Here is a 19589-nt window from a genome sequence, read left to right as displayed (position 1 = left end):
AGAAGAGCGTGAGCGACCTTGTCCCACATGGGCATCACACTCTTATCCCCATTTTACAGATGAGGTAACTGAGGCACAGAGAAGACACGATGCCTGTCCAACTTGATTAAGTGGGCACTTAACAAGTACCATGATGATTATTATAATGACCCCACTCTTCCTGCTGTTTCACCCAGGGGCAGGTGGTGAATTTAGGGGAGTGGGGATTGAGAAGTTATGTGACTTGCCCAAGGTCACACCGCAGTCAAGTGTGGAGCCGGAATTAGAACTCATGACCTTCTGCCTCCCAGGATCATGCTCTATCCACTACACCATGCTGCTTCCCATGAGCAGCTTCTATTGAGCGTTTACTGTTCATTCATTCAATTCATTCATCTGTATTTATTGTGTGTGAAAAGCACTGAACTAAGCACTTGGGGGAGCACAATATGACGGATACATTCCCCGCCCACAACGAGCTTACGGTCTAGAGGAGAACGACCGCACACATTCTTCCCCGCCCCTCAGGAACATCGACACCCTCATCGTGGACGTCTACCCCGTGCTGGACACCCCCGCCAAGCAGGTCATTTGGCAGTTCATCTACCAGCTGCTGACATACGAGGAGCAGGAGCACTGCCAACAGAAGATTGCGCGGTTTCTCGGCTACAAGTCCGTGGCAGGTGAGTGGCCGCATCCACCCGGGCAACAGCGGCCAGACCCATCGACACACAGTCCGTCTCGCAACCTGGCTGAGGCTCAGGCCTCTTGGTCTGATATCGGGCAAACTCACACACTGGCATATTGTTGGCAGGTTTATTCCCACCTACATGCCCTCACGCTGGGTCTCGCACACGCACGACACGCACACGGTTCACGGCCCCATGACGTCACTGTGGGTTATGCCATGGTGTCTGTTGACAGCCAGGTCCCGCTGGACGGGGAAGGAAGAACCAGACTTTCACTCCAATCCCCTGCCCAGTGGGGTAGCAGGGACTGATATGGCTTGAGCTGAGCCCCTCTCCCCAGTCAGTCGACCAATCGAATTTATTGAGTGCTTACTGTGTGCCGGGCTCTGTGCTAAGCCCTTGGGAGAGTATAACACAGCAACAGACAAATTCCCTGCCTCCAACAAGCTCAAGGGAAGCCCCAGCTGTTTTCCTTGGCCTAATTACTTTAGATCATCAGCACTGTAATGGCAACAGTCTCTGAGGTAAAACCTACCCTTCTGCCCTGTTCTCTCCGCCCCTTCCTCTTCCTCCTCCTGGTTTTGGCAGGAGTAATGGTGCTCAGAGCTCCCTCCCTTCCCTTCCCCTCCCTGAATGTGACTTTGGAACTGGAGAGAAGATCCGACATCAACTGATTCAAGTCCCATAACGCATTTCCAGCTCGGGGAGGGAAAACTGCAAGATGGAGGAGAGCTATGTAGGGCAGAAAACTTTTCAGGGATAATGATGAACGCTGATCATAAAGTAGCAAATTCATGGATCTGCAGGAGGGAAATGTAGGGGTGGAGAAGGGAAAAGTGAGGTCTGCGGCCCAACTAGAAGCGTTTGGATGGATGCCCCAGAAAGCCATCACCATCCAGTTCCTCCAAGCATCCTGCTGCCTCTCGGGAGATGGAACACTGGGCTGGGTGGGCAATTGGTCCAAACGGTAAAGGCCTTTCTTGTGTTCTTATATTCAAAGTAATCCGGTAATTAAGTCAAGCAAGCATTCTACTATGCCGGTATTCCTACTATCCCTACCAAATATAAGGACCACGCCATAATCTATTAAATTCTACCTTTTTCCCCCTGGGCTAAAAGGATGTGGAAATCCTGGAAAGAATTCAAAAAAAGAGCCACGGAGCTAATTAAAAGAATGGAAAATGGCACCTCTGGGGAAAGATCGAAGGAATCGGGAATTCCTGAGTCCTCACCTTACCTCAGAGAATGTTAAGCGGCTTGCTTTGATTCAAGAAGACGGTGGGAGAAATGACCATGTTTAATTAGAGAAAACGTTAATTCTCAGTTCAAGGGGAGACAGCAGGGCTTCCGACAGCATGACTGAGGGATGGCCTGGATTTCAGCTCCCGATGTCTCTGAGAGGGAGTTTTGTTCTACTAGACACTGCCTCGAAGACATTCACATCTGGTCCCTAAGCTTGTAAGTGTCCCCGTGGCGTTGCTGTAGCAACATGCAAAACCGACTACACTCAGAGGGGATTAAGGGCTTTATAATCAGACAACAAAAAGGCAGAAGGTAATTTTTGGAAGGAAAGGTTCTCATCTTCAGGAGTCTATGTTAATTACACTGAAATTCTATTTTTAAACCTTTTACAATCCACCAAAAAGCCCAAGGAAGTAATAATCCCCACATCGAAGAATTAAAGAATTTTTCCCTATCGAATTCACAGATTGTTCAGTTCAGCCTCCTGCCCCCAAAGACTCAAGTACATACTCTTGGGAGGACTATCTCCAATCAATCAATGGTATTTATCGAGCGCTTTTTGTGTGCAGAGCACTGTGCTTCACAACATCTCTAGAACCCACCCTTTCCTCTTCATTCAATCTGCTACCATGCTGATCCAAGAGCTTATCCTACCCTGCCTAGAATACTGCTTCTGTCTCCTCGCTATCTCCCTTCCTCCTGTCTTTCCCCATTCCAGTTCATACTTCACTGTGCTTTCTGGATCATTTTTCTATTTAAAAAAAAAACAAAAAAAAGTCAGTTCATATGTCTCCACTCAAAAACCACCAGTGGTTGCCCATCCATCTCTGCCTTACCATCGGCTTTAAGGTACTCAATCAGCTCTCCTCATCCTATCTTACCTCACTGATCTCTGACCACAACCCAACCGGCACACTTTGCTCTCCGAAGCCAACCTACTCTCTGAACTTCATTCTTGTCTATCCCACCACTGACTCCATGCCCAACTCCTCCCTCTCACTTAGAACCCTTTCCCCTTTCATATCTGTCACTCTCTCTCCCCTCAAAATCCTCTTAAAATCACATCTCCTTCAAGAGGCCTTCCCTGACTTCTTATTTCCTCTGTGTCACCTATACACTTAGATCTGTATCCCTTAAGCACTTGAAATTCACTCCATTCTCAGCCCCACAGCCCTTATCTACATACCCTTGCCTTCCGTCTTTTCCCCTAATTGATTTTATTCTCTGTCTCCACTTCTAGGCTCCCTGAGGGCAGAGATCTAGATTACCACCAACCCTGAACTGTACTTTCCCAAGAGCTCAGTAAAGTGCTCTGCACACAATAAGTACTCAGTAAATATCACTAACTGATATTACGGCGCTTGGGAGAGTACAGTACAATAGAGTCGGTTGGATAGGATCTGTGTCCACAAGGAGCTTTTATGACCCTATCGAATGTGAAGCACTGTATAAAGTGTTTGAAGAATACAACAGAACCAAGACACACATTCCCTGCCCTTAAGGACCTCGCTACTTAAGAAGAGAGACTGACTAAAATGATTTACAATTAGTGTGAGCAGGTAGAAGAAACACAGAGAGGTTCGACTCTGTCAGGGGGAGATCACAGGACAAATAAATGCAAACCCCAAATATTTAGAAATGCAGAGGCCAGGAATAAAATTCATTAGTGCTCAGGAGACCTGTTGAGTGGATGGGATTAGGGAATTGTGAATTAGAGAGAAGGCTTCCTGAAGGAGATGGGATTTAAAAAGGGTTTTGAAGATGGGGAAAGCTGTTGGCGGTTGGATTTGGGTGGTGGTGGGGAGGGAAGTCTCCAGGTCGGGGAGGGAGGGAGGGAAGGTGCAGGCAAGGGAACAGAGGCAGGAGATTTGACAGCAGGGTATAGAAGGTGAACTGGGGAGGAACAAACTGCAAACTTTGAAAGATAGAAAATCCATGCCCTCAGCTTGCCTGTTGTGTATGCCTTAGATAAGCAGCATGGAGGGCTTGAAAATAGGTAAAAATTTCCTGAATGGAGAAAAATTCAAGACTAATTACTGACCCTGCTTTGTGTAAACTCTTACCTTTACATTTCAAACGGTGCTCTCTTAAGCACCATTCCTTTGAGAATCCCTAGGCTGATTTCCCCAGCTGATGCAGGCCTGGGGAAGGAGGGTTCGGTCTCTGCCAGTAGTACAAAAACTATGTCCTCTCCAGGTAGAGAAGCAGTGTAACCTAAATGAGAAGAGCTTAGCGTTAGGACTCAGAGGAGCTGGGTTTTACTCCTTCCTCTGTCACTGGCCGCTCTGTGACTTTGGGTAAATCACTTAACCTCAGTTTCCTCATTTGTAAAGTAGAGACAATAATAGCTCTCTCCTTACCTCATAAGGATAATATGAGCTAACCGCAGCATGGGCCAGTGGATAGAGCTCAGGCCTGGGGGTCAGAAGGACCTGGGTTCTAACTCCGGGTCCTCCACTTGTCTGCTACGTGACTTTGGGCAAGTCACTTCACTTCTCTGGGCCTCTCAGTTCCCTCAGCTGCAAAATGTGGCTTAAGATTGTGAGCCCCATGTGGGACATGTACCATGTCCAACCTGATTAGCTTGTATCTACTCCAGTGCTTAGTTTGGTTCCTTGACACATAGTATGCGCTTAACAAATACCATTAAAAAAAGCCAAAACTGAAGTGAAAGGGCTTTGGAAAAGAAAAGTCCACTACAAATACAAGGTTTCCTCTGTTCCATCTGGAGGTAAACTGATGCCCAGAGATGGAAAACCATCAGAGCACAGATCCTCAGTAGAGTAGTTGAAACATAAAGATGCCTTTGCATGCTGGGCGGATCCTCAACTCAAGCACACTGGGTGGAGGAGAAAACTGGAGGCAGGCAAGAAGTCTGCCTCCATCAAGCTGCAACTGATGAGTCTAGACACTTCAGGCCATGCGAATGAGCCCTGGCCAATGGTAGGGGTTGATGCAAGGGGCTCAGTGGGACTGGCTGACGCTCATTAATTAATCAGTGATATTTATTAAGGGCTTATTATTTGCAGAACACTGTACTAAGCCCTTGGGAGAGTAAAATTACAATACAACAGAATTAGCGGACGTGCTTCTTGCCAATAACGAGTTTACAGTCCAGAGTCACCAGGGGGATTTTGGGCAGTCTGAGGTTAGGGAGGCTGGGCCTGAGAGCAGACAGTCTCGGGGCAACTCGGGAGAAAAACGGGCATCATTCCAGAGCCCAACCGCAAAGCCCAGGATAGTCAGAATCCCACTTGGGGTTTTCTGGATGTTGACTATTTCTAATAATAATGATGATAATGATGAGTGGTATTTGCTAAGTGTTTACTGTGGGCCACGCACTGAACTAAGCACTGGGGTAGATGTGAGATTATCAAGTCAGACACAGTCCCCCCTCCCACAGGAGCTACCAGTCTAAGTAATGGAGAGAATAGGTATTGAATCTCTATTTTGCAGATGAGGAAACAGAGGCACAGAGAAGTTAAGTGTCTGGTCCAAGGTCACACAGCAGGCAACTGGCAGAGCTGGATTAGAACCCAGATGCTCTGATTCCCAGGCCCCTAGAGAGCCCGGCCAATAGGCCACACTGCTTCCACCCTGGGAGAATGACTGAGGAAAGGAGCTGAGGGTACAAGGGAGAAGAGGGGACATCTTTCAATAAGCCAGCATGCCTTTTCAGCCAATCAGTATCATGAATACAGAGCACTGTACTAAGCACTAGTTAGTACAGAATTAATAGACAGGATTCCTGCCCTCAAGGAGCTTACAACCTAACGGGGGAGTCAGAACCCAAAATAAATTATAGATAGCAGTAATGGAGTATGAAGACATGTACATAACGACTAAGGAATTGGGAGAACTTAAGTGCTTAGGTGGCATGGAAGGAATGAAATGGTAGTTAGTGGGGGAAAAGGTGGAGAAACCAGAAATCAATCAGGGAAGGCCTCCTGGAGGAGATGCAATTCCAGTGACTCTTTCATCACACATATGCCTAGATATGCCCTGCACACTAGTGGCTTTTTAAATCACAAGCACACACACACACACACACACACACACACACACACACACACATGTGATTGGCACCTGCCTCCTTCCCAGTGCCTCTGTCCTGCCCTGCCTTGCATTCAGGAACCCATGAGGTAAACCTTCTCTCTCCTCTCTCACAGCATGGTGCAATCCCCTCTCCCCCTGCTTACCCTCCCAACCCCAGTATGGGGACGGGGGTCTTCCCTGGCTCTTTGCTCCTGGGGAGCTGTGGGGGGCCTGGCCTGTGTCCAGCACTGTGGGGAGGGCTGGGGAGATCTCTGACCTCTGACCTTCCTTGCAGCTGCCCCAGAGCCCGAGCCAGAGGAGCGGCCTCGGAGTTCAGTCCGGGGGGGTGCCGGGTGCCGGGTGAGTGTGAGGACCCGGGCAGCGGAGGAGAGCAGCCTCGGAGGTAAGGAGCCCCGCTCTTCCCCCTGGAGGAGGCGCCTAAGTCTCTGGACCCCGTGATAGCAGGGCATATTAGGGATCTTTTCTTCCAAATCATCTTCTCCCCTGCAGGGACCACCCCGTTCCCAACCCCGGGGCTAACGGGACCCATTCTCACCACCTCACCTCACCTCCCCCACAGAAAAGGGACACGCCGGAGCCCCGTCCCAGCCAGGGCTCGGGCACTAGGAGCCCAGAGCCAGAGAGGGCACTGGCCCTGACTGGCCACGGGGGGAGGCTAAGGGTAGGGGGCTGCCGGCGGCTCGGGATGGACCCCGCCCCCAACCCCCCTGTTCTTCCCAGCAGGTCTCAGCGAGGTGGGGGAGCTACCGATCCAGTTGACGCCCGGGGAACGCCAGGCAGGCGATGGCACATCGCTTCCCGAAACTCCCAATCCCAAAATGGTTTGGACCCTTTTCGTACTCTCGGCCTCTTTCTCTGAAGTCTTTTCCTCTCTCTCAGCTTTCTCTTCCTCCCTTCTTTGCTCTCTTTTCATCCTCATTCATTCTCTTGAAGAACAAAAGAATCCCGTTGGCGGGGGTCAGACAAGAAGTTCATCCAGTCCAGTTCTCTGATGATGATGGTATTTGTTAAGCGCTTACGATACGCCAGGCACTGTACTGAGTGCTGTGGTAGATACAAGCTAATAATAATAATAATGATGGTATCTGTTAAGTGCTTACTATGGGCAAAGCACTGTTCTAAGCGCTGGAGGGGGATACAAGGTGATCAGGTTGTCCCGCTTTAATCCCCATTTACAGATGAGGTAACTGAGGCACAGAAAAGTTAAGTGACTTGCCCAAAGTCAAACAGCTGACAAGTGGCGGAGCTGGGATTAGAACCCATGACCTGTGACTCCCAAGCCCGTGCTCTTTCCACTGAGCCACACTGCAGTCTCTGGCCCACATAGGGTTCACAGTCTTAATCGTGGGCAGCGTGGGTTCTAATAATAATAATAATTATGGTATTTGTTAAGCACTTACTGTGTGCCAGGCACTGTTCTAAACTCTGGGGTGGATACAAGCCAATCAGGTTGGACCCAGTCCCTGTTCCACCTGGCGCTCACCCTCTTAATTCCCATTTTACATTTGAGGTAACTGAGGCAATAGAGAAGTGACTTGCCCAAGGTCACAGGGCAGACACCGGCAGGGTCGGGATTAGAACACAGGTCCTTCTGACTCCCAGGCCCATGCTCTATCCACTAGGCCAGGATGCTGCCTCCGACAGAGCGATAGAATGTCAAAAAGGGCAACTTTCTCTTCTCTTTTTTCCTCTTCACTCACTCCTGTCTTTCCGTGCATGGGCCCGATCGGATCCCATTTCTCCAGAACGGAGCGGGAGCACAGCCATCGATCCCCGGGCGGCTTCACCGGCCGACAGCTCGGCGCGGCCCCCGGCATCAGCCTGCTCTCTTCCGAGGGTGGGCCACTCCGACTCCAACCGGGAGCCCAGGGAGTGGGATTCCGTCCGATCCTAAACACGAGAAGGAGGGTAATTTACAGGACACGGCGCCTGGTGTGCCGTAGCCAAGAACCTCCCGCATTGGCACGGGCTCATTAGCGCCTTGTCAAAGCAAATTACCACGGCAATCGGTTTGCGCCGCTGAGCCGACCCGGGCCCGGGGAAGCCGGACGGCAAAGGCCCCGTTCGAGGCAGGATGAGGTTGTGGAGAGAAAGCCCTGGGGTGAGGGCTGGGGCAGGGGAAGGGTTAGTAGAAGTCGTGGGTGGGAGGAGACCGAGGGCTGCGACTCTCCAGGTGTCGGTGGTGAGGCGAGGGCACCCGGCCCGGACAGAAGCCGTAGCTCTGGGAATCTCTCTCAGGCGCCGGCCTCAGTTTCAGTGGCAGGGCCGTCCCGAGAGACAGCGGGTAGACGTGACTCGGCCGGTTCGGGGCCCCGGCAGGTCTGGGGCTGTCGGGTCTTTGGATCCCACGGCTTACAGGGGCACGGTGTCGTCTTGTCTGTCAGATGTCGGCCGTCTATGCCGAACTGGAAACCCGGCTGATCAGCAGCTTTGCCGGAAAGAAGGCGAGCACAACCAAGCCCAGAGCCTCCCCGCCTGTATCTGACCAACCGGGTGCTACAGGTAGAGTCCTCCCTCCTTTCCTCCCTCCCTCCACTTTCCCTCTCTTTGGCATAACTACCCTTCACCCACGGGCAAACGGCGCACTAGCATCCAGGGAGAGCAGACGAGTGGCCTGGCTCGGGCCGCCAATGGGTTGGTTCTTTCCGCCCCAGGAAGGTCTCACCCCCACACCCAAGAGGGCAAAGCTGAAGGAGAGACCATCATTTCCCACCCCCTTCCCTCTGCCCGATCCAGTGGAACTGGCCTCAGAAGAATCCTTGGTTGAATCCTAGTTATGTGTGCCCAAGTTTCCACAGCTCACTTGTTCCAGGGCATTTGTGGGAAGCAGCTGGGACAACCTGGAGTTAGGACTCCAGAACACCCTCTTTTCTGACTGGGAAGGGGAGGAATGTGGAGGAGAGAGGAGTCAGGCAGAAGGAAAATGGAAATCTTTGTCCTTCAGTCATCCGTTTCCCCTGAGGAGCTCAAAGGGTCATTTTCTTCATCCCCAATAATAATAATAATAATTGTGGGGTTTGTTAAGGGCTTACTATGTACCAGGCACTGCACTAAGCGCTAGGGTGGAGACAAGCAAATTACATTGGACACAGTCCATGTCCCACATGGGACTCACAGCCTCAATCCCCATGTCACAGATGAGGTAAGTGAAGCATAGAGAAGTGAAGTCATTGGCCCAAGGTCATGCAGCAGACAAGTGGCAGACCTGGGATTAGAACTCATGACCTTCTGACTCCCAGGACTGTGCTCTATCTACTACTCCATCCTTGGGAGGAAGCAGAAATACTTGCAGAAATAGGGAGCTGAGAGGAGGGGGAAAAACAGAAAGCTTGAGGGAGTGTCCCCACTTCCCCCAGTGAATCAGGGACAAATAGCTGGGAGCTCAAGCCAGAATTTCCAACTTCCCGTCCTGGACTCCACCCCCCCCCGTCCCCCGAACTCCTGAAGAATTCCCACTGCCCCCTGGATCCCTCCCGGATCATGGGAGCAGAGTGAACAGGCACTCAATCAATGGTACTGGAGCACTCTCTGTGTGCAGAGCACTGGACTAATAAAGTCCAGCCCTTGAGAGAACTCAATATAATCAGAAGACACAGTCCCTGCTCTGGAGGACCTGATGATCATCTAGTCAGGGAAACAGAAGGAATTACAGGTAGGGGGAAGCAACCAAGTAAAAAAGGACTTGTCCCTAGGTGCTGTGGGGGTGGGGTGGGCGTCCCAGTGCTCAGGACTTACCTGGTACTATCAATCAATACGTGATTTTCTTTTATGGTATTTGTTAAACACTTAGGCACTGTCCTAAGCTCTGGGGTAGATCCAAACTAATCAGGTTGAACACAGTCCCTGTCCCATATGGGGCTCACAGTCCTAATCCCCATTTGACAGATGAGGTAACTGAGGCACAGAGAAGCAACTTGCCCAAATTCACAGAGCAGACAAGGGGCAGAGCAGGGATCAGAACACGGATCCTTCTGACTCCCAGGCCCGTGTTCTCTATCCACTAGCTGAGTGTCTAGAAGAGTCCAATTCAACGGAGTTGGTAGACCCGTTCCCCGCCCACCACCAGCTTCCAGTGTAAGGGCCGGGCGGGTCCCGACGTTATGCCTCGTCGCTCTCCCTCTGCAGGGTCTCGGAAGTCAGGGATGAGCATCTCGTGGCAGGGCGAGTCTGCCCCGTCTCAGTCCTGCTACTTCCACCCGCCCGCCGGGAGCCTCCCGTCCCCGTCCAGCACCGAGTCCAACCCGTACGTCAGCCTGGACAGCAGCCCCACGCCCTCCCCCCTCCACGCCGACTACGCCGGCAGCCCCCCGGCCCGCCGCAAGAAGCTCTTCACCTTCTCCCGGCCTCCCCGCAGCCGTGACACGGACCGCTTCCTGGATGCCCTGAGCGAGCAGCTGGGCCACCGTGTCACCATCGTGGACGACTTCCTCACCCCCGAGAACGACTACGAGGAGGTGAGGGGGGGGGATGTGGGCGACGGTTCCCCATTCCCGTCACCCGTGCTGGCCCAGACTGGCTGGAGGATAGGCAGTCAGTCGATAGTATTTATTGAGCGCTTACGGTGTGCACGGCACCGTACCAAGCCTTTGGGAAAGTCCAGTATGACTAAAAACAGACACATTCCCTTCCCACAGTGAGCTTGCTGTCTAATGGGGGAGACAGACATTAATAGAAATAAATAAATTACAGATATGTACATAAGCGCTGTGGGGCTGGGAGGGAGGAGGAATAAAGGGAGTAAGGGTGATGCAGAGGGGAGTGGGAGAAGAGGAAAAGAGGACTTAGAGAAGGCCTTTTGAAGGAGATGGTGCCTTGAGTAAGGCTTTGAAGAGAGGAAGAGTAATTGTCCGTCAGCTATGAGGAAGGAGGGTGTTCCAGGCCAGAGGTAGGACACGGGTGAGAGGTCAGCGAGGACATAGGTGAGATCGAGGTACAGTGAGTAGGTTGACATTACAGGGGTCAAGAGTGTGGGTTGGGGTGTAGTGAGAGAGTAGTGAGGTGAGGTAGAAGGGGGCAGCTGCTGGCTTCTTCTGGAGGAAAAAGACCAGGTGACGTCAGTGACGTCGAACACTCTGCAGCCCTGGGCAAGCTCGCTGGCTAGCTGATCCCGGGGTTTGGCTCCGGGAGGATGAGGCAGGCCAACATAGCAATAATAATTGAGGTTTTGTTAAGCGCTTACTGTATGCTCAGCATATAAGCACTGGGGTAGATACAAGAGGTCCCACGTGGGGATCAAGGTCCAAGTAAGATGGAGGACAGGTTATGAATCCCCATTATGTAGGTGAGGGAACTGAAGCTGAGAAGTGAAGTGACTTGCCCAAGTCATACAACGGGAAAGTGGCGGAGCTGGGATTAGAACCCAGATCCTCTGACTCCCAGGCCCCTGCTCTTTCCACTAGGCCACTCTGCTTCTCTAGGTGTGCCATGTGGTTGCCAACTTTGTTGGAACACTGATCAGCGCACCCACCCAGCCCCCTCAGCTGGGGTGGAGGGGCCGGGAGAGATCTGCCCTGGGCCAGAGTGACGGTGGTTCCCGCTGGGACCCCGGGAATCCTTTGCTGTGTCCGGCAGCCTCCCTCCTGTCCAGAGAAGCCAGAAGGTCTCCCTGGCACGGCTGGTTGGTCACAGAGTCCGGCAGCTTCAAAGCCGGCCGGGCGGAGCGCTTCCCCGGTGCGCCCGCTCAGACTGCCCGCGTGACTCGCCGCCGCCATCCTGAGATGGAAAGCCTCCACCGTCACCCATCAGGGCGGGAATCAGTCGGGGATTCGCTATCCGGCTCTGCCCTCTCGGGAGGCGAAGCTGTAATAATGAGAATAACGGTATTCAAAAAGTGCTTACTATGTGCCAGGAACTGTACTAAATAGTAGGGTGGATGCAAGTCAATTGAATTGGACCCAGTCCCTGTCCCAGGTGGGGCTCAAAATCTCATTCCCCATTTGACAGATGAGGTAAATGAGGCACAGAGGAAGGGAAGTGACTCGTCCGAGGTCACCCAGCAGGCAAGTGGACAGCGGGGGTTTCCGAATCCTAGCCTCTCCCTCCGAAGGCCGGCCCCAGTGAGGGGTGGGTTCCCGGAACAGCAGACTCAGGGGCGGTCCCCGAGAGGCAGTATGGCTTTGTGGAAAGGGCAAGAGTCAGGAAACCCAGATTTTAATCCCACCTCTGCCACTGACCTACCGTGTGACATCTGGGCAATTCCATTTATTGCATGATTACTGTGCGCAGAGCACTGTTATAAATGCTTGGGAGAGTACAGAGTTAGCGTGGCTCAGTGGAAAGAGCACGGGCTTTGGAGTGAGAGGTCATGGGTTCGAATTCCGGCTCTGCCACTTGTCAGCTGTGTGACTGTGGGCGAGTCACTTCACTTCTCCGGGCCTCAGTTCCCTCATCTGTAAAATGGGGATTAAGACTGTGAGCCCCACGTGGGACAACCTGATTCCCCTGTGTCTACCCCAGCGCTTAGAACAGTGCTCTGCACAGAGTAAGCGCTTAACAAATACCAACATTATTAGTAGACATATTCCCTGTCCACGAGGCATTCACAATCCAGAGGGAGTTTTGAGGCTAGAGTACTTGACTTCTGTGGGACTCAGTTTCCTCATCTGTAAAATGGGAAGATCTCTGCTCTTTCACCTCTTCCATTCCGAGCCCCCTGTGGGACAGAGGCTGTGTCAAATCCAAATACCTTAAATCTACCCCAACATTAACCACTGTTCTTTGGCACCGAGACAGTGCTTCAGTTACAACTAGAGTTATAATTATTATTTCCCTCTTCACATTAGAAAAGAGATTAAAATCATTTTACTATAACTAAAGATAGCTTAGGTCCCATAAAATCATAAACAGCAATTGAGAAGCAGCGTGGCTTAATGAATAGAGCCTGGGCCTGGGAGTCAGAGGGACCTGGATTCTAATCCCAGCTCTGTCATTTGTCTGCTGTGTGGCCTTGGGCAAGTCACTTTATTTCTCTGTGCCTCAGTTATCTCATCTGTAAAATGGGGATTAAGACTGTGAGTCTCACGTGGGACATGGACCGTGTCCAACCTGATTAACTTGTATCTACCCAGCGCTTAGTACCGTGCCTGGCACACAATAAGTGTTTAACAAATACTATTAACAACAGCGACAACAACCCAGCACTGCCATTTGTCTGCTCTGTGATCTTGGGTAAGTCACTTAACTTCTCTGTGCCTCAGTTACCTCATCTGTAAAATGGGAAATAAAACTATGAGCCCCATATGGAACATGGACTGGGTCCAACTTGATTAGCGTGTATCTACCCAGTGCTTAGTACAGTGCCTGGCACATCGTAAGAGCTTAACAAATCCCAGCTCTGCCACTTGGCAGCTGTGTGACTGTGGGCAAGTCACTTCACTTCTCTGTGCCTCAGTTCCCTCATCTGTAAAAGGGGATTAAGACTGTGAGCCCCACTTGGGACAACTTGCTTCCCCTGTGTCTACCCCAGCGCTTAGAACAGTGCTCTGCACATAGTAAGCGCTTAACAAATACCAACATTATTATTATTATTATTAACAAATACCATAAAAACAAAAACAAAACAAAACTCTTCTGTGCCTCAGCTACCTCACCTGTAAAAAAAAAATGGGGATTAAGACTGTGAGCCCCATATGGGACATGGACCGTGTCCAACCTGATCATCTTGTTTCTATCCCAGCACTTAGTACAGTGCCTGACACATAGTAAGTGCTTAACAGATACTCTCAAAAGAAAAATTAGAACCGAACGCTTTTGTAGCAGATAACAAGGTTACATCAGAACTAGTTTTACAAGCTACTTACCCTTCCAAGCAGTGTGGCTCAGTGGAAAGAGCCCGGACTTGGGAGTCAGAGGTCATGGGTTTGAATCCCGGCTCTGCCATTTGTCAGCTGTGTGACTGTGGGCAAGTCGCTTAACTTCTCTGTGCCTCAGTTACCTCATCTGGAAAATGGAGATTAACTGTGAGCCTCACGTGGGACAACCTGATGACCCTGTATCCACCCCAGCGCTTAGAACGGTGCTCTGCACATAGTAAGCACTTAACAAATACCAACATCATTAGGTGGTCTCCTTCGGCTTGCCCCCGCCCTCCAATCCTGTGGTAAAAGTCCTGTACTTCCCGTGCCCAGGGGCTTTTATGCCCTGACCTGCCCCTAGGCCCCACCCACTTCCGGAGAAGCCCCTTTTTGCATTCCCTGTCATGATAATTGACCCTCTTTCTTCATCCAGGCAGCCTTTGTTTTTCTAATAGGCTGGACCTACGGTAGTTGGAGTTTCCATAGATTTACAGTTCACATTGTTCAAAGGGTCAGGGGTTAATGGCTAGGCATCATCATCATAATAATACTAGTAATAACAATAATTGTTAAGCAGTTACTCTGTGCCAGGCGCTGGGTAGACACCAGGTAATCAAATCAGACACAATCTCAGTCCCACTCTGAGTTCCCAGTCTAAAGGGGAGAGAGAAAAAACAGGTATTTTAACCCCATTTTACAGAGGAGGAAACTGAGGCTTGCCCAGTATCATTCAGCGGGCACGTCGTGGAGCTGGAATCCTGACTCCCAGTTCCAGAGTCTTTCCACTAGTCCCAGAGGCTTGTCCGGGTCCTAAAGGCACTCGCTGTCTGAAGGTCTTTCATTCAATAGTATTTATTGAGCGCTTGCTATGTGCAGAGCACTGTACTAAGCACTTGGAATGGACAAGTCGGCAACAGATAGAGACAGTCCCTGCCGTCTGACGGGCTTACGGTCTGATCGGGGGAGACGGGCAGATAAGAGCAACGGCAATAAATAGAGTCGAGGGGAAGAACATCTCATAAAAACAATGGCAAATAAATAGAATCAGGGTGATGTACATCTCATTAAACAAAATAAATAGGGTGATGAAGATATAGACAGTCGAGCCGAGGAGTACAGTGCTGAGGGGGTGGGACGGGAGAGGGGGAGGAGGCGAGGGAAAGGGGGGAGAAGAGGGTTTAGCTGCGGAGAGGTGAAGCCGGGGGTCGAGGGAGCAGAGGGAAAAAGAGGGGGAGCTCAGTCTGGGAAGACCTCTTGGAGGAGGTGAGCTTTAAGTAGGGATTTGAAGAGGGGAAGGGAATCAGATTGTCGGAGGTGAAGAGGGAGGGCATTCCAGGACCGGGGGAGGACGTGGCCCGGGGGTCGACGGCGGGATGGGCGAGACCGGGGGACGGTGAGGAGGTGGGCGGCGGAGGAAGGAGCGGAGCGTGCGGGCTGGGCGGTAGAAAGAGAGAAGGGAGGAGAGGTAGGAAGGGACAAGGGGATGGAGGGCCTCGAAGCCTAGAGTGAGGAGTTTTTCTTTTGAGCGGAGGTTGATGGGCAACCACTGGAGGTTTTTAAGAAGGGGAGTGGTCTTCCCTCCTCCCCCGCTCGACCCACCCACCCACAGCAAATTCAGCCCCCACCGGGATCCCAGGGTCCACGTGCACTAAGTCCCTCTAGAGGAGCATGTTTTCCTCCCATATTTCCCAGTCCGCCCCAGTGGGCAGCTCTTCCCCCTGCAGCCCTGGCACCCGGACATCTAAAAGTGGGTGGGTTTTGCAGACATAAGGAGGCCAATCTGTAACTCTCTGGGGAAAAGTGCCACTGCCCTGCGGGGAGAGTCTATCAAATAATGATCGATTATTGGAAAAGTAGTGTGGCCTAGTGGAAAGGGAGAGAATCCGGGAGTAAACGGACTTGAATTATAATCCCAGCTCCACTGTGTGCCTGCTGTGGGACCTGGGGAAAGTCACTTCACTTCTCTGTGCCTCAGTTTCCTCAACTGTAAAATGGGGATTAAATACCCGTCCTCCATCCTTCTTGGGTTGTGAGCCCCATGTGGGACAGGGACCGTGTCTGACCCGATTAACTAACCCCAGCGCTTAGAACAGTGCCTGACTCGTAGTAAGCACTTGACAAATGCTACCATCATCATTAGCATATTAATAATAATAATAACGTTGGTATTTGTTAAGCGCTTACTATGTGCAGAGCACCGTTCTAAGCACTGGGGAAGATACAAGGTAATCAGGTTGTCCCACGTAGGGCTCACGGTCTTCTTCCCCATTTTACAGATGAGGGAACTGAGGCACAGAGAAGTGAAATGACTTGCCCAAGGTCACACAGCTGACAGGCGGCGGAGCTGGGATTAGAACCCGTGACCTCTGACTCCCAAGCCTGGGCTCCTTCCACTGAGCCGTGCTGTTTCATCATACAGTGGTATTTGTTAAACACCTTCTATGTGCCAAGCACTGTACTAAATGCTAGACTGGCTATAATACATTCAGTTTGAACACATTACCTGTCCCACAGGGGGCTCACACAGTAAGTAGAAAGGAGATCAGTGGTATTCATGGAGTGCTTATTCTGTGTACAGTATTGTACTAAGTACTTCTTATATTAGTACTATTGTACTAAGTAGAAGCAGCGTGGCTCAGTGGAAAGGGCATGGGCTTTGGAGTCAGGGCTCATGAGTTCGGATCCCAGCTCTGCCACTTGTCGGCTGTGTGACTGTGGGCAAGTCACTTAACTTCTCTGTGCCTCAGTTCCCTCATCTGTAAAATGGGGATTAAGACTGTGAGCCCCACGTGGGACAACCTGATTCCCCTATGTCTACCCCAGCGCTTAGAACAGTGCTCGACACACAGTAAGCGCTTAACAAATACCAACATTATTATTATTATTATTACTTCGGACAGTACGATAGAGTTAGTAGACGTGACAAAGCTGACAATTTGGAAGAAAAACTCCTGCTTATATAATAATAATAATAATAATAACGATGGCATTTGTTAAGCGCTTACTATGTGTAAAGGACTGTTCTAAGCGCTGGGGAGGATACAAGGTGATCAAGTTGTCCCACGTGGGGCTCACAGTCTTAATCCCCATTTTACAGATGGGGTAACGGAAGTACAGAGAAGTGAAGTGACTTGCCCAAAGTCACACAGCTGACAAGTGGCGGAGCTGGGATTCGAACCCATGACCTCTGACTCCCAGGCCCGGGCTCTTTCCACTGAGCCACACTGCTTCTCTGTATCTACCCCAGCGCTTAGAACAGTGTTTGGCTCAAAGGGAGAGTCTAACAAATTCCATAATAAATAAATAAATAACGTAACAGTCTCAGAGTATAAGGATATAGACATAAGGGCAGTAGATTTCGGGGGGAGATGAGTATCCAAGTATTTAGCTGATGTAGAAATGCTGAAGTGGAATTTGATGGGGAAATAAGGTGGGAGATAATAGATTTTTCAGGAAAGGGCTCTTGAGGTGTGTTCACTTATGTCCATCAATGGTGTTTATTGAGCATTAATAATGTGCAGAGCGCTGTACTAAGCCTTGGGAGAATACAATTCAAAGAGAAGCAGAGTGGGCTAGTGGCTAGACCACCGGCCTGGGAGTCAGAGGACCTGGGAGTCAGACGACCTGGGTTCGAATGCCATCTCCGCCACTTGTCTGCTGTGTGACCTGGGGCATGTCACTTCACTTCTCCGTGTCTTAGTTACCTCAGCTGTAAAATGGGGATAAAGACTGTGAGCCCCATGTAGGTTATGGACTGTGTCCGACCTGATTAGTTTGAGTCTACTCCAGTGCTTCATAGAGTGCTTGGCGTGTAGTAAGTGCTTACAAATGCCATAACAAAAAAAGAATCGGTAGAAACACTCCCTGCCCATAATGAGCTCACGGTCTAGAGGGGGAGACAGACATGTAATATCGGAAGGGCCTTGAAGGTGGGGAGAGTACCGGTCTTCCGGACGTGAAGCGGGAGCCGGTTCCAGGAAGACGGGAGGGCATGAACATGTACACCTCCCCTCTGCCTCTGTTTCCATCTCCTTGTCTCTCTCCTTCCGGCAGATGAGTTTCCATGACGACCAGGGCAGCTTCGTCACCAACGACATGAGCAGCGTCAGCGAGTACGTCAGCAGCAGCGATGACGGCAGCTCCCTGACCTACTCGTCCGTCTCGGACCACATCCCCCCACCCCCGCTCAGCCCGCCCCCGCCCCCACCCCCGCTCCAGTTCCACGACCCCAAGCCAGCAGCCCGGAACCCGGACGCCCCACGGAACGCCCCCTCGCCTCTCCCCAAGCCTCTTGGGGCTCACCCCCACCCGGTCCCACCTCCACCCCCACCCCCTCCTCCCCCGCCGGTCCCCTGCGCACCCCCACTCCTGCATCGGGGCCTGGTGCATCGCCGAAGCGAGTCCAACCACATGAGCGTCAAACGGCTGCGTTGGGAGCAAGTGGAGAACTCCGAAGGAACCATCTGGGGCCAGGTAGGGACCTTGGCGCCTCGAATGAGTGGCGGTTACCGAGCTGGGTGGCGGGAGGCCAGGAGGAAGAGCGGGTGCGGGGCTCCCGTGGGTCTCGGTTGACCCGGGAAGGCCGGGGCCCGGCTCACGTCGGAGCGGGGGCCGCCCACCAAGTGGTGGACTTGGCCGGCTGGGCCGGGCCGGCAGGTGGCCGCGGAGCCAGGGGCGCTCTGGGGAAAAGCGGCACGGCCCAGGGGCTAGAGCATGAGCCCGGGAGTCAGAAGGACCCGGTTTCTGATCCCAGCTCCACCGTGTGCCGGCTGCGTGACTTCTCCGGGCCTCGGTTACCTCATCCGTAAAATGGGGATTGATACCGTGGATGTGTTCCCCACAGACGGAAAACCTCTGCCACCCCGACTCCGGCACGTCCGTCCGTTGGGCTGGGGGTGTCGGAGACCCCGAGCGAGGGGAGGCAGGTTAGGGGTTGGCTCCCAGCAGGTCCCGGACATGGCAGGGGAAGGCGGAAACCGACGTCGGTGAGGTGAGGCAACAGTCGAGCGGGTCTACCGCCCTCCCCGCTCACCACGACATTCTTTCACAGCTCGGAGAAGATTCGGACTATGACAAGCTGAGCGATATGGTCAAGTACCTCGACTTGGAACTCCACTTTGGGACTCAGAAACCTGCTAGTAAGTGATTCGTTCACTCTCCGGTGGCCGGCTCAAACCAAGGCCTTCCAGTGTTGGAGTGTAGGGACCAGGAGCCCTCTAATGGAGAGCGTATGTCAACCTGTCTTCCCCTCCGGTCTCTAATTATCTAGGTGGAAACAGCTTCCCGATTCTCACCTTCTTCTGGGCTCCGGGAAGGAAGAGGAATGGGGAGAATCTGACTTTGCAGTAGTGACAGTAGATATTTATATACTATAATATATACTCTAAATACACAGTATTACCGCTACAGAACCATATTTTCCCCTTTCCTCTTCCCTATATTTAGAGAAGTAGAGTGTATATATATCCCTGTCCCCCTCGGGGCTCACAGTCTCCGAATAAAGGTATTGGCCGCAGACAACCAAAGAAAGGCCAACAGAAATGTGAAAGATAAGGATGATTATAAATGCAAAAGAAGCAAAGAGTTTTCAGGCTCCTCCCAGTTCAGAACAAAAGTCACAAAAATCATATTCCTTGTCGTATCTGGTGGTATCTCAGGTGATACAGTTAAGCCAAAAGAATTCATTCATTCCTTCTTTGAAGAGGTCATTCTCTCTTTCGTTTTTAATTGACTCTCCCCAGCCCCTACCCCTCCCTGAATCTGTTCTCTCCTGTTGGGAGAACTTGGCGGGTAACTATATGCTCTTAACCAGACATGGGATGGTTCTGTG

The 19589-nt window shown here is 51.5% G+C and overlaps 1 protein-coding gene across 1 annotated transcript in view; it reads left to right on the top strand.

Annotated features, from left to right (window-relative positions):
- LOC100074664 (Grid2 interacting protein) overlaps positions 1–19589 on the top strand; it is a 70666-nt gene that overhangs the window by 36572 nt on the left and 14505 nt on the right. The window contains 7 exon segments of the mRNA XM_039910951.1: positions 505–662; positions 6241–6348; positions 6687–6787; positions 8351–8468; positions 10092–10420; positions 17813–18232; positions 18810–18897. Of these exon segments, the coding sequence (XP_039766885.1) occupies positions 505–662; positions 6241–6348; positions 6687–6787; positions 8351–8468; positions 10092–10420; positions 17813–18232; positions 18810–18897 (1322 nt within the window).

The sequence above is a fragment of the Ornithorhynchus anatinus genome, chromosome 2, assembly GCF_004115215.2.
Source record: "Ornithorhynchus anatinus isolate Pmale09 chromosome 2, mOrnAna1.pri.v4, whole genome shotgun sequence".
Classification (NCBI taxonomy): domain Eukaryota; kingdom Metazoa; phylum Chordata; class Mammalia; order Monotremata; family Ornithorhynchidae; genus Ornithorhynchus; species Ornithorhynchus anatinus.
Note: the sequence above shows the minus strand (reverse complement) of the source record. Positions and strands in the feature narration are given on the sequence as shown.